At 39.5% G+C, this 15,951-nt stretch overlaps 1 protein-coding gene across 5 annotated transcripts in view; it reads right to left on the bottom strand.

Moving 5' to 3' along the window:
• The window catches only part of LOC116320029 (myocyte-specific enhancer factor 2D homolog), a 33,527-nt gene extending 17,793 nt beyond the window's left edge, over positions 1 to 15,734 (bottom strand). For all 5 annotated transcript variants that reach the window (XM_031739528.2, XM_031739530.2, XM_031739531.2 and 2 more), the window contains exons 1-4: positions 15,549 to 15,734; positions 7,609 to 7,960; positions 4,013 to 4,216; positions 3,230 to 3,367 (exon numbers count right to left, since the gene is read on the bottom strand). In XM_031739528.2, the coding sequence (XP_031595388.1) occupies positions 3,230 to 3,367; positions 4,013 to 4,216; positions 7,609 to 7,662 (396 nt within the window). In that variant the 5' untranslated portion in view covers positions 7,663 to 7,960; positions 15,549 to 15,734. The remainder of the gene's footprint in view (positions 1 to 3,229; positions 3,368 to 4,012; positions 4,217 to 7,608; positions 7,961 to 15,548) is intronic.
• Positions 15,735 to 15,951: the final 217 nt, after the last annotated feature.

Here is a 15,951-nt window from a genome sequence, read left to right as displayed (position 1 = left end):
TAAGAGGTATTGTTATGCTCCAAATAGGTGCACATAATATAGAACCCAACCGAAATTAATTTGTGAAGACTTTATGCAGTATGTAGAGCAGAAAAAGACTAGAATATGGGTCTACAGGCATTTCCTTATTTCACCATTGTGGAGTAAAGACGACTGAAAACCATTGCGGTATAAAATATTGTGAAGTGGTAAAGTTTTAATATTGAAGGACCCACACTGGCTTGTGTGCTTTTCCAGTGTTGTAAAATAATATTGCTTAAGTTCTTATTGTAAGTTAAAAAGAAAAGAAAAACAAGTAAAAAAATAATTGTCAAAGAGTAAAAAAAAACTGCAAATATAAACCTGTCATTGCTCTCTGTTTAATGAACATCAAAATAATAACCTTTATTTCTTCCACTTTCACAAAAAAGTAGCATTAAAAAATTAAAAATAGATAAAATCACATTAAAACCACGATATAAAAGCCAATCTATAAGTGTGGGCTTTTAAAAGTTTTTTAAAATGAGGAACTGATCATGCTGAGCTAACTTTAAGAGGAAGCTTGTTGGGCTAAAACTGAATGCAGTCCCCCTTTCTATTAACAGTAATCAGTAAAATCTTAATTTGAATTCTGCACTGAATGGGAGGCCGAAGTAACTTTACGAGGACTGGAGTCATGCATTTGCAGCGCCAAGTGTTTCTGAGTAGTCTTGTACCAAGTACAGATGCAAAACTGCTGCATCATTTAAGAATATATACGATGACTTGCAATAATCTAATCAGCAGAAAATCAGAGAGTGGATAAGGTGTTCAGCTGTATTATTCAGAAGTACTGATCTGACCTTTGTAATATACTAACCCATACAAAGACTGGGCTGTGAGATTTGAAATAACAGTTTAAACCGAGAAGCTAAAAAAAAAGATTCTAGCAGTTTGCGTTGGGTCATGACACTATTAGTAAGATGTTCAGTACCAATAACAGTTTGGTTGTAAGGAATTAGAAGTCATCCAGTCCTTAATGGCACCAAGGCAGGAATGCAGGCAAGCTACATTTTTGTGTTTTTCTGTACTAAATAAGACAAGCGAATGTCAATAATCAGCATTACAGAGGTAAGACAGATACCATCCATCCATCCATTCGCTTCCGCTTCTCCTTTTCAGGGTCGCGGGGGGCGCTGGAGCCTATCCCAGCTGTCATGGGGCGAGAGGCGGGGTACACCCTGGACAGGTCGCCAGTCTGTCGCAGGGCCAACACACAAGGACAGACAACCATTCACACTCACATTCGCTCGCACTTTCACACCTAGTGGCAATTTGGTTTATCCAATTAACCTATCCCCACAAGTTGCATGTCTTTGGACGGTGGGAGGAAGCCGAGTACCGGAGAGAACCCACGCAAACACGGGAGAACATGCAAACTCCACACAGAAAGACCCCGGCCTGATGTTGGAATTGAACTCAGGACCTTCTTGCTGTGCGGCAACAGTGCTAACCACCGTGCCACCGTGCTGCCTTGCCTAGGTCCAAGGATTGAGCCTGTAGGACCCCATATGGCACGAGGGCATAGTAAATGAGGTAAAACTGTCCACAGTAACTATAAATACTGTTTGATAAGTAGGATGAAAACCATCTGAGCTCCTTTCCACATAGGCCAACCTCATTTCCAAGTCTGTTAAGGGGAATAGTATGGTCAGCTGTACCAAATGTAAAATACAAACTGTAATGTTGCCTGAATCTGTACTGATTTAAATGTCCTTAAAAGCGTTATATAAAGTGGTTTCTGTCCTTTTTGTAAGACCAGACTGAAATTATTGCCTTTTATTACCCCTAAGAGCTGCCTACTAACAACTTTTTCAAGAATTTTTGAAAGCAGAGGTCATTTGGAAATAAGAAGGTATTTATGCAGTTATGGTGGGTATTAATCAGTTTTCTTTAACTCTTTACCCCTTGAAAGCTGACTAGGAGCAACCTTTAAGCTTTTTTCTGAACTGAGTGGTTTCATATCTCAAGCCTGCTTATACAACGAAATGACTGTGTTTGCATCAGAAGTTAGTGAGAGTGAGCTCTGCCTATACAGCTACCACTGGAAACTATTCTAATGTCATCAAACCACATGTTCATTGATAAATACTGAGCTGTCAAACACATTATTACGGGTACAGGGGAGCTCATCAAATGTCATCTTTATGGAGGGAAAGCGTTAAGGATCCATGAGAAATGAACAAGTGGCACCCAGTGAAGCCTTAAAGTTTTCTATCATGCCAACAAAATATTTTAAGAACTCTCACGGTCTTCTGGTAGCACCAACAGTAGCTGGGACAAAGTTTACTACTGATGGTAATAAACAGACGTCTGAGTTTATAGATAATAGTGTTATGCCACTCTCTCAGTTTTTAGCAGATTATTCAATGACCACCATCAGCTCCCTCATATGAAGCTGGTGGACCTGAAAATATGCAATGACACAAAGTTCCTGATTGATTTACAGTTATTACTGCAACATTTCATTACCTGTTTTGCTTCCACTGTGTGGTACATTAAAAATCACACAACAATAGCAGCCATGTTGATGTACTTCAGTGTTTCATTTACAGCTAAGTAAGTAATCTTTTGTCATTTAAATAAAAGACATCAAGTGCTATCTGCTTTCTTTTGTCTTCAAAGTGCCCTTTGTGTGCAAATTTCCTGGCGTGCAGCTGAAACAGTGTACAAATGTTATGATCTTAACTCCGATCTATTGACTATAAATGAACATGGTATTATTGTAAAAAGCACAATTATTTAATTGGAGTCTTTAAACACAAAGTACAGGTGAGTATCATCGGCATACAGTAGAAAAATAAAGAGAACTGAAGGCATGCATGGCCAGAAAAACCAAAAAGCAGTGGTTTTACAGATGTGTAGAGTTTTAGTCCTCGTTTGTGAATAATATGAAGGCAGTAAATGAGTTAGACTAACTCTTAAGTGCTTCAAAACAATCACCAAAAAAAAAAAAAACCCCAAACAAAAGCTCTTAATAATACCACCATCTCTAACACCAAGTATATCTGCATTTTTTTATAAAGGTCACAGTAAAGTGTAACACAACTTGTTAGAGGAACCTCCTACCAGTAGCAGTTTCCTGTCGGTACTTAAGACAAAGCAGAACAACAACAACAGACAAGTTTTTGACCAATAAGCAGAACAAACTGCAATATAAAAAACTGCATGAATTAAGAGAAGAGTTAAATGTGAAGTTTACAAAACTTACTCCGTAGCGTTTGAAGAGAACATCCAGGTCCTCTGTGGTTTTCCGGTATTTGTCATCATTAAGGGGACTTTGGTCAATCGAGTCTTCGCCATCTGGCTCTGGGCTGTCACAGCCGTTGAAGCCTTTCTTTCTCAGAGTCTGCAAATGTAAAAACTGGGCTTTAGAAGTGAGTGATACTGCAATCATAGTATGACTCATGAGTTAATCATTTAAAGTGTTTCAGAAAATGTGGGTAGAAGAGAATCAGATATCAGCTGCTACTGAAAATTATTTGATCAAGGTTGTGAAGTCAGAAACACAATTTCCATTAATTATAGCTACTTTCTTTATAACACCCCTGAATGAATGCAGTGACGTGAGACAATGACATTGAGGTGCGCCGGTTACATTGCCTCTGATCACACAAAGATAAGATAACACTTCAAATTCTTTCTTCAGAGACTGCATTAAAACAACTGTCACAAAGCCTTTTTCAAGAGGCCTAAGCTTTTAATCTTGTTGGTTTTGTCACATCAAAAACACAAAAGCAAACAGCAAATAAATCAAAATCTGGTGAAATGATGACAATACAGCTAAAAGACCAAAAAACAAACAAACAAACAAATCACTTGTGCAGCATATGGCTACATATTTAACAGATGGATATTACCAGTATTATACAGCTCTTTATGTTTTAAGAGTTGGTGCAACAGTTCAGCCCTGACAGTTTCCATATTATTTAAAATCTAATCAAGGCCTTAGCTTACTCACTTATGCACAAATGCTGAGGATGCATTGACTAACCTCAATGATATCGGCATTGGTCCGGCTCTCATGCGGCTCATTGTACTCTGTGTATTTGAGCAGGACCTTGTCCATGTCAGTACTGGCATACTGGAACAGCTTGTTCGCATGGTTGAAGATGATCAGGGCAATCTCGCAGTCACACAGTACACTCAGCTCGTAGGCTTTCTTCATCAAACCAAACTTTCGCTTTGTGAACGTCACCTGAAAGAATACAGACGAAAGGATTTGTAAAAACAGCAGAGGGGAGGGTAAAAAAATCCCAGAGGTTTCTCAGGGTTAAAGCACTGCTAATGCTTTAACTCCTATAAAAGACCTTTACACAGGTCTTCTGTGCACCACACGCAAACAGGTCTAGGCCTGCAAAATAAAATGAAATCTTTAGAAAGAAAAAGTAAGCCTGTGACTATTTCAGCTGCCTGTAACACAAACACATATTTCACACAGCAGATAGACACATTAGGTAAAAGCACACACAAATAACAGTGTACCAGTGACAACAATAGCAATAACAACATTAATAAAGAGCCATCAATGAAGCACAGTGAGTCAGTTTTCAGCATCAATACTGAAGCATCCTTGTTTTTGTGGCCGTTTATTATTCATAATTATTATCATCACAATAAATAACCTTCAGACACTCTGGTTGCTAACAATAAACAGTCAATAATCATTTTTCCCTGATATATATATAGACATGAATACGTTTACAAACAGTTTTGATATTTGTTGATATTTTTAGCCTAACATTTATTCACTGCTTCTGCTATCAGTAGATGTGGTCTAAGTTGAACTAGAGACGCACACTTTGGCATAGATACTGCAGGTCATAAACTTTTTCCTATATTGCGTTATTTTTTTATTTGTTTCCCAACTGACTCTGAATCAGTTGGTCAGTGTTGAGGTGCATAGGTTGTGCAATTGAATGCTCGGTCATTTTTGTGCTTCATGGTGACCTGTTTTATATTTAATATCTGTATTTAGAAAGGTCACTAATTCAACTCCAGCCAGAGACAAAAATCCCCTTTTGCATCAGGAAGGGCATCTGGATCAAACTCTGCTAAATAAGAGATGTGAAGAGATGTGGTGTTTAAATGTGAGAAGGGAGCAGGTGAAAGTAGCTTTACCTAACCAGGAGGTAACCAACAGAGCTGAAGTTAAGTACAAATAACTACAGTTCCTCTAGTGGCCGCTTTAGAAAGGCTCCAAAAACAGGACAATCCCTACAGACTCCTGTTTTAAAAAAAACAACATCCTTTTAGATTTTGTTATGACCTAAAGTTAAAGGGATGGCCATCTTGACTGACAGGTTTGCCAACACAGGCAACAGTAGCCGGCAGCTGCAACACCAACAGACAATAGGAAGTGACAAGCAAGGGGCGGATCAGACTGACATTCTGGATAACTCCGATATTAACCATAATTAACAAAAACAGCGCCATGTTCTTTTTAACATGACCCGAAAACAGTGACTCAGCCCATAAAGTCATCTCAGAGCAACGGGAAACAAAACCTATTTTCCCATCTTTTTCCAACCAGGAGTCACCCCCCTGCTGGCCATTAAAAAGAATCCAAGTTTAAGGCACTTGGGTTTTGCCTTCACATTTCAGATCAGTCCATCTTTTTTACACTCTATGGCTAGCCCTGGCCTTGGCCAATTCCAGCCTCTGAAATTGGCCTCTCCATTTTCACACGTTATCTGAAAAGGTTTCAGGGTCTGTTATGTCCACAAAGTCTGGGCTGGAGGGCATGAAAACTTAAAACATTTTTGTAGATTAAAGAGAGAAGAAATTAAAAGTACAGAATTCAAATTACAGCTACCGTCCGACCTGGCAGAAACGATCTTCTGAAAAGACAAATCAAAGCAGCGATTTTCAAATTTTGTCTTCGAGCAAAATGTCTCGGAGGCATCAGTTGTGGAAAAAATGAGTGTGCTTGAAGATTGCCAAAGGAAAAAAAAAAAGCACGTGGAGGCCTGAGAGCATGAGGCAAAATATTCTGTGGTGTGATGAAAACAAAACTGAAGTTTTCAGTTGTCATACAAAGCATTCTGTTTGGCAGGAATCACCTCATCACTCATCCAGCACCATCATTACTGTGAAGTGGAGTGGCAGCCTCATGCAGTGAGAAGAGAAAGGAAGCAAATGGAGCTAAAAAGGCAGATTTTGGGGTACAGCCTGATTTAGTACTTGAGACCTTTCATTGCAGGACTTGAATTTGGACGCCAGACAACATCAAAAAGCTGTGCGGGGCCAGCCCAAAATAATGACCTTACTGCCATTTGAAATCTGTGACATCTAGACAGCTATGTTGACCCTGTAAAACTGTCCCAGTGCCTATGAGCAGTAAACAGCCCTTATCATGTTACAGTATGCATGTTTTTGGTTTCTTTTTGTTTCGCATGCTGACCCTTTCTATGACCACACAAACCACAACGTTCGCCACTTCTGGCAATAAAACATGGAGTTTTTTTTGTTTAAGATCAGATCAGTCCTCACAAAGTACTGCCTGGAGAACACCATTTTTGGATTAAACAGCTCACGGAAGAAAACACTATTATAAAACAGTATTGAATAATACCTAAAACAGCTGGATTTCTAAATAAAGCCTCACTGGGCTCTCGTCTTTTGAGTCAACCATTAAAATTAATATTGGCTCTATTTTAGAACACTTCACAAGTGATTTTTCAAAGGAAACGAAAATGGGGTGACCCGGTGCGTTTGCTTTACCTATAATAAAAAAAATGTAGTAAACTGATCTACAACCATGTGCAGACTTTACTTGTAAGTGAGCTTATCACTGGCTATGTTTTATTAACTCATTGATTAAACTATTTGTTTGGTTTTTTTATCTGAACTTTTAAGCAAATTTGCCTGAGATGTGACTTTATGATTACAAGAAAAACTGCCCCAGCTGATAAAAGTCACGTCATGTGACCAAAAGCTCTAGAACAGCTTGTGAAGAGACTTTTAATAAACACATTTTTCAGAAATTGCTCATTTTTTCCTTCCTCTTTTCATACGGATCCTTTTTTTTTTTTTTTTCATGTTTTACATATCATCATACTAACCAAAGCAGGGACAGGCAACAAGCGCCAAATGTCACTGATAAAGTGCACTGGAGCGTACGAAGCAAACACGATGTGTTGCTGAGAAAAAACAAAGGACGCAAGTAAGAAAAGCAGTCACAATTAGAACCATGAGAACTAAGAAAATTGCACATAACTCCTGACCAGACGGGTGATTAAAGCTCTTAATTAACTGGCTGACAGCTCTGCTCCATTTATATGGAAAAAAGTGTCCTCCTTCTTAGTGGATTTAGCAGAAAAATAAGCTTTTAATATGACATTTGAATTTGTAGATCGGGCGCAAATCTCAGCACATGCAGAGTCAGAGCCAAAAGTAACAAAAACGAGAACCTTATTTTGAAATAACGTCTTAACTCTGGAGGTTAATGCCCAAGCTGGAGCTGCGTGCTTTAAAAATCGGATATGTATCACAGTGTTACATACAGACAAATGCACTGACGGTCAATCTCCGGTCTCTTCAATGACTCATTTCAGCAGATGAGCAACCAAATAGATAATTAAGCCTCACCTGCTTGTTCCTTTCATCGGTGATCCTTTGGATCTGAATCTTTTTCCTACCCATGATGCTTTGTTGTGGTGAAGACAAATGTTGCAGTCAGTCAAGTGCAGAAGTGTCTCTCGGAAGGTGAGAGAGAAAGTGCAGCCAGAAAACACTGAGACGAGGTCATGCACTCGAGGACACGCACAGACACATTTCTCTGTCCAGTGTGGTGAGGCAACGTGGTCGACTCCTTCAACGAGCGGGTGCTGCGGAGATGCTTGAGGTTGAGAAGGTTCTCAGTTCGTCATTTGTTCAACGGGGACTAAAGTGACAAACTTCCCCCCCCAGCTGCTGTGGTGAGGATGACGACACTCCTCTCCTGTAAAAAGTAGAGACAAAGACGTTACTGGAACGTTCCTAATGTATGACACAAACAGAGGAAAGGAAAACAATGGATATCTGATGGTGGGAATCATGCATTCATAAATCAGTAAGTTATCATTCACTTGTCTGAAAAAAATAATGACTAACCCCACTTGTTCAACTGTAGTTAACCTGAAAACAACCGAGGCAACAATGCTGTCTGATTATGAGGTCAGGGGGCACCAAGCGACACACGACACCACTGCGATAGGTTAAATTCATCGGCTGCCATTGTCTCAATCTCTTCGGGCAAAGCATTAAAAAATATGAAAAGGCGTTCAAGCTCAGAAAATGTTCCCAGAGACTGAATTTGATGATGAGATTTTTTGTCACCCTTAGTGTTAAGTAACAGCTAACAGATCAGGTCTAAGATAGGCCAGATGTTTTGTGTTTTGTTCACATTCACTTCAGCAGGTCAAAATGAGGAAGGGACTTATTTTAATCATTGTAATCAAAATTTGTGGATATAAGCAAGCACTAAAGCAAAAAATATGTCCATCCCCCAGTTCCAAAGGCTGAGATGCTGTGCTAAATGTAAATACAAGCAGAAAGAGCTCATTTGTAAATAATTTAAACTTCATATTTAATCAAATGACATATTAAACGTGTTAGTACTATCTTAAAGGTTACAAATTTCACGCTGTTATTTTGAAGGCAAAATTGTGCTACATATAGGCTTTGCTCTATTTTTGGTTCTTTATAATTCAACTAATGGTTTCAATGGTCTGAATTAAAGCACATTGTTTTGCTAATATAGGCAAGGTCCTCCCTGAAAAATGGATGTTCTCTGCAGCAGTTCAGGTGTTCAAGTTACCCATGCAATATGCACTAAAGCCTCCAGCCACAATGGATGCCGGCTTTTGAACTGTGCGCTGATTAATAATAAGCTGGATGGTCCTTATTCCCTTAGACCTGGAGGCAGAGCCCATGATTTCCCCCAAAAAATAAATAAATAAAATTTTGACTGATCAGACCACATCACAGATTTTCTACTTCCAAACAGTTAACCCAAGTCACACAGGCCTATAGACTGATCAGTAACCCCTTGGTGACCTCTAGTTATTAGAGCCAAAAAATGATTATTCCTCAACCAGTTAGAGAGTGTTGCTAACAGCCTCATTGTGAAATTGGTTGCAAAGAGGTATACTGTGTTGCACCAAAAACTTCCTTGTGGTTGCTTTGGTCAATAGCAGGTTGCCATGGTCACCCTTAGTTTGCAAACTTGTCCAAAAACATTTGTTAACTACTCACGGAGCAGTAGTGAAACTTGAAAAACTGCGGCGCAAGCCCCGAATGATAAGCATTAGCCCTCAAAGTAAAAGCTGACAAGTCAGCATTTCCCACGCAAAATACAGGTGATCAAAGCATTTGCAAGGAGGTTTTTGGTGCAGCACTGTATACCTCTTTGCAACCAATTCAACACTATGACTACACGCAGCCTGCAACAACGGTAAAAATGGGCTTTTAATTTCCACTGAAAGCCCCAAAATGCATGAAGTAATAACTGTTACATTTATCAGAAGTCACCCGTAGTTAGTGACTCGTGGTTTATAAGTGCATAACAAAACAGAACACTAAGGATCCTGTGGTTAATATTTTAAAATCTATTGAACTGTGATTAGTAGATTAATAAATTCATTCATTCTTAAAACAAATTTAATGCAGCCCTCAAAAGGACTAAAAACGTAAACGTGACATCAGTCAAGATAATTGTCAGTATGATTTCCACACGATTCAGCCTTTCAGGGTTATTCAGTGACACCATGGAAATAATCAAAGTCATTTTAGTTTGAAGAGCAGGCCTTTGGGCTTATTATTGGCTAATTAAGACATTTACTGGCTGGTTTACAAGGCTCTGAAAACTGTACTTTAGTTTTTCTTTCACACACACATTTAAAAACACACATTTGGCAGAAATCCTTAACAACTCCACTGTAGCTCTAATCTGCTACTTGAGAAAAATATAGATTTGAGAATGAAGTGACTTGGCACTTTGCGATTGTACCCGGGATACCCGGGGTAATCAGCTTTGCTAAAGGTTAAACTTCATAATCTTATAACAGCTGCAGTACTTACAAATATTTAGAAAGTAAAATACATAAGCAGTTTGCCACTTTTACTTTGCATGATAATGAGTTAAAAGTCATTAACAGTCACATACTGCACAGGTGCACTTATCCTATCTGCAGCGAGAGCTTTTAATTAATCTATATTACATTCGGGATGCACAATTAATCATACATTAATCACAGTTTTAGCGAGAACATTTCATTAAACTCAGTCAGGTGCAATGCTGATGCTTTGCATTTATGGGAGCTGCCTGGTGTGGTACATTAAATCAAGCGCTCCCTTGAGCTGAAAGGAAAATTTGTTTTGTCTATTTATTAGTGGAAGGACAGAAAATCCTGGTATTTCAGAACGTGCTGCTTTTCTTTGTGATCTTACTGACAAAAACAGACCGTCAATGGACCGAGTTCCAGCAATCTCTGTTATTTTAAAATCTATGCTTTTATGTAATAAAAAAATATACTAAACGGATTTCATCACACCTGTGAAAAGACTTCAAATGGACCCCAAAACTAACCTGCTTTAATCTCCTTACTGGCCTGAAAATTGACAACAAAACTACTTTTTTTCCCTCAACCAATTTTATCTTCAGCTCACATTTTACTAAACACATTACCTAAACCCCATTCTCTTTCCTACATGTGGGCTCGGCTCTGTGGCAATTGTGTTAAGTTTTCCCTCCAGTCTTGACCCTCCGCATCCGAGCTTTCCTGTGGGACTGTTGTTAGGCCAGATGGAAAAAATGAAAACGCCACTGGAGTGCACATGGGGCTTACCAAAAAAATAACCCACATTTTAACAAATGTCCAGACTGAGAATTAACTGGTGAAAACCCAAACCAGAGCTGCACCTATGAATTCATACAAGACGTCCTGATTGTCTAAATGTTTAAACTGGTCTTTTTTTTTTTTACTTTGTTCAGTCAACTTTGAATTTCTTCTACCGCCACCTGAACCCACAGCAGCTGCTATCATTTTTTTCCCTCCATTTATCCATTATGACTTTTCTGCTCGCCAGCCAACCAATTTTCTCTGGAGATGAAAATAATAATCTCACTGAGCGAGTCAGGTGTGGCCATACAGTGTATTTTCACTATCACTTACATTCATTTAGTCACAGCAGGCCGTGACGTGCCCCCGCACTCGTGTCAGCTCGCATAAAAATGATTCCAATCACTTTTAAATTCTGGCTTATACAGAAGTGTAAGTGTTTAATTGTTACTTGATATAATGCAGATTCCTCATAGATAAAGATATCACAAGCCGCATCCCTTTTTTTAACACACACTCAGCTACGAAATTTCAGATGTTTGACTTTTGTGCTTTGTTTTCACTTGATGATCAGCTTGTTTGCACTCGCTTTTTGCTTTCGCTTTCACTCACTAGTTAGGTTTAGACAGCATTAACTATGTTGTCCGGTTGCGTTACAGATTGTGGTTTGAGTTAAAATACAACCCCCTTCACAACACTAGCATTACCAACTGAATAATGATGGTTTGTTTAAGTGTATCGCTCAACAGATTCTATGGTTCGTTAGGCACTAATACTGAAAAAGACCCGTAATGACAAAAAAAATAATAATTATTTGATGCAATGGAAATGATAACAGCCACTTACAGCAATACATGGAAAATTCACATATAAAAACAGGAAATTAACACTGGTATAACCAGCATAACGTCAATCAAACCAATGTGACACATCAGCCTCCAATTTGACATCTTCATATCATCATGTTTTGTGTGACCATCAGAGCTTTTAAAGTCTTTTACAGCAACACCAAAAATCTGCAGCTTTGTGAAGCTGGGAAAACACAGAGTAATTACCAATCAATTAATGAGCTGATTGATTAAGCTGCTAATGAGCTAAATCTTTCCAAGTACCTTATGTGTATAAACAGCAGTAGTGGCTGCCGTATCGACACACAGGTTCATCTTACTAGCTGTGAATCCCTTCATGAGTGTAGCTACTAGTTTTTTGAGTAGCATCAGCATTATTATCATTGTCAAGTCATAAAAAGTGCTTAAAATGTTATGTTTTTGCACGAGTCCTCTGCTCACAAAGCCCGTAGCAATAATAATGATAACCTCCTGTATTGGTGTCCTTTATTAAACAACATTTTATGGAGGACCTTATAAATACAGGCTAACAATTAATCCAATAACCCTCGAGCCCAAAAAGCTACTTGACACACACAGATGCACGAGCATTAGGTGCTTTGAGTTGTGCTTAGACCGAGCTTTCTGTATATTAAATCTATATCCACGGCAGTGTTAATGGATCATTCAGCGGCTCTAACAATTACCACAACACGACATGTAGAAATATCCCACAGCTAGAGGGGAAAATGATTTAAAAAAATGCTCTTCCCTACTGACTCTGCTAACTTTGGCACTGTCAGGCTACAATATTATCTTTGATTAGTCGTGAATTGACCATAACGGGGCGACACTGCAAGGCTTCTGTCTAGCCTTCCTCTCCCCGACTGCCCTCTGCATGGCTGCCCCCTCATTATTGTAATTGACACGTTCATCCCTCCTCTTCCCCCTTAAGGCGCTGATGGCTCAATTAGGAGGTGGCTGGAGGACTGATTGGACACTGAGATAACGAGATCACCGCTGGGCTAAAACTGAGCCCTGCAGCCAGTCGAACCAATCTCGCTCAGACGCAGGAAGCCAATCAGCCAGAAAAGGCGCAAGTCGATCTAAAAGACAATTTAAAAAGTCTGTGACAGTGGCAAATGAATGACTTTCAGCTGGACCAGGTGTGCCTCATCATCTTAGGAGGAAAGGCATTTGGTCACTCTGGTTAAGAAAAAGAAAAAGAGCCGCACATATGTTATTCGAATCATCCAAGTGATGCTTATGCAACCCTTGAATAGTCTCCTAATGAAGGGTGGCGCAATCAAGCTCAGGGTAGGCATCTGCCTGTTTTGGAGTAGTGTAATTAGTGGCAGTGACCTTTAGCGGATTACGCACTGCCCAATGAAATGTGCCAAGCCCTGAGATAAATGGTCGGAGCCTCAAACATGACTAGCAATGGGGTTTGCCCGGCTCCCAGACAAGGGTTCAGGACTTGATGGCCTTAATGGCTCAATCTCCCACAGCCAAAAGGTTGGTAGCATTGATTTGCACTCACAGTTTGTGACTTTGCATCCACCTGACAACATAAGGCAACAACACATTGATTATTAAGGTGCTGCATAGAAAATCTCAGGTAATGGAGAAAAATCTCTCTGTAATTTCTAACGTAGCATCTTTAGGTTTCATATAGGACCAAGAAAAAAAGCACCATTTAGGGAGCTGAATTCAGGGAGTGTTTTGCATATCTGTCTCCCTTTTTTCATAAATCAACTCCTCAATTAACCACCTAATTGTTTTAGGAATACAAGCTTTCGAATTAAAAAAAAAAGCTGATTTTTTTGAACGACATTAAACAAGACACTGTCATTTTAAAAGCAAAAAAATATTACTAAGGACTCACATATGTTGCCAGTTTAAACCCTTGTGCATTAGGACAGTGTTACACTGTGTCCTCCTATAAAATGAACTTTACCAAACAAGTCAATGTCTAACCTTCCAATTAATATTACTGTTTAAGAAAAAAAAGCATTAGACATGTAAGTAATAAAGTCGGAAGAAGATATAAAGAAATCTCATTACTCCAGCAAATTATGCTTCTAAAGCAAAAACATACAAACTGCTTAGACCTGCCTCAAGCCTTAATAAATTCAATGTGATGAGGTGTTATTTGAGTGGAAAATTATTGCAATTTTAATGAGATTTCAGTTCAAGGAACACTTAACACAAAGGGAAACAAATTAAAACTATCCTTACATGGATGGACTATTTCAGCCAGGTCAGAAGGACAAAACTTGGCATGTCGGCAATCACTGTGTATTATATTTAACACTGGAAAAATTCCTAGATTCACTTCAACCTGGTTTTTTAAAAAAACTGGATATTGCCTAATTTTATGTGCCACCATTACCTGTTTGTTTGGTCACATCTTTACCACATCTAGGAGACAAAAGCTTACACTCTGACAGCCCAAAGGCTGCTCATAATCCAAGAGCACGATGCTGTCTTAATGACTTGTTGTTGTGAAGAAACTATTTTATTCTGTTCATCTTGGCAACCATTACCAGCTTTGTCAGCTTAAATCCTAACACAGAGGTGGCAGCATGCTTCTATATCAATGTTGTTTTCCTCATTTTAATCAGATATTTCACTTGAAGATAGTAAAGTTGTTGGCCTGCCAGCATGTTGATCCTGCTGCCAGGCCAGCAGAGGACCAGGACTTGGAAGAATTTGCAATCCAAATAATAAGGTGACATTTTGAAACATTTAAACATGAGGATTTTATGCTCAATCCACAGCATACAGTACACATCATGATAAACGAGAAATTATGTGTAAAATCTGTGCTGATGGTCAGTGGGGCTGCACTACCGAGGGATGTTGATATGAATCCATCTGCAGGGACGACTCACAGCGGTGGATCACCCTGTCAAAGTGGCCTACTTATAGCCCAGCAGCACTGGTATCTACCATAGGAGGGCACAGAAAAATCATGGCTGCACGGGCCAGCCTCTCTGCTAAACCACATCAGAGCCCCAATTTAACTGGAATTACTTTTAAGTATTAATAAACAACGCAACAAAAAAGACCATACAAACATGGACATTGTAGTTTGACCACTGATTGTTAGCTCTTTTAAATATTATGTGCATTGTTCTTGTTCTGCACACACGTAAACCAGTGCAGGAAAGTGAAATATATTTTTTTTCCTCAGGCTCCTGTGAAGAGCTAAAAAAAATCCAGCAGCAGGGTGAACAGCTTTGAACAATAGCTCTCCTTTATGTGCACTTGGACTGTTTTCTCCTTAATGGCGTTAAACTAATAACCGTGTGAGATCTGGTATGCGAAGACCACATTAGGTTAAAGTGGATTTTTTTTCTTTTTTGTTAACAAAGTGGGAGCAGGAGTCCAAACTGTATCCTCTAACCATGATGACAGATGGGAGTCTGGATACTGAGGCCCACTGACGGCAGACAGGTACCCTACAGGATCTAATCTGACATGTTGGAGGCAAAGCCTGGTGTCAGATCCTCGGTTCGTGATTTTTAAAAGCCTAAAACAGCCGTTTAGGACACCGTAACTACCGGAGCCGACATGCAAAGCAAAGGACGAGCTAACGTTACTCTACACAGGCCATTTCACAATTTTCTAGTTACGAGTCCGACCGACAGCCATTACCTTCCTCACTCTCTCCATATAACTCGGCAGGGCGAGCTGGAGTACGCACTACTTTTAATCATATCACGGATATTTCATGTTCACGTGAAGAGTGGGTATCTGTGTGATATAACACAGTAGTCTCGCGTATTACTTTGTTGTATTTAAATAATAAAGCAAGCAGGTCTGCACCCGTATGAAGGAAAAAAGACGCAGGAAGGAAATGTATCACTCCACTTACCCTGAAATATTGCTGATAAACACCGAAAATAGGCCTGCAACTACCCGCTCCAGAGGTGACCAGTGTTAATTAAGAAACATTAATTATCAGCGCTGAAGCGAAGTCTCTATTTACATGAATCCGCGGCATTTTATTCCCTTTAATGTTGATGTAACTATACTATCCACCCAGGCGACACAGCGTACCCAGTGTACGATCGACGTCATTGACATTAGCCCGTGATTGACGTGACGCGCGTCCAATTGGAAGCTGACGTGCAAACTTCTCGTCCAATTGCAGACGAGTGGGTCGGTCTGCGGGAGAGGACATGACGGAGGTGACGGCCATGTTCTGCAATAGTGTTGGTATCCCTCCGCCTCAGTATTTACCTTTTGCATGATTTTGCATGTGGGGAAAATGTCAC

The sequence above is a fragment of the Oreochromis aureus genome, linkage group 22 (genome assembly GCF_013358895.1).
Source record: "Oreochromis aureus strain Israel breed Guangdong linkage group 22, ZZ_aureus, whole genome shotgun sequence".
In the NCBI taxonomy this organism is placed as follows: domain Eukaryota; kingdom Metazoa; phylum Chordata; class Actinopteri; order Cichliformes; family Cichlidae; genus Oreochromis; species Oreochromis aureus.
Note: the sequence above shows the minus strand (reverse complement) of the source record. Positions and strands in the feature narration are given on the sequence as shown.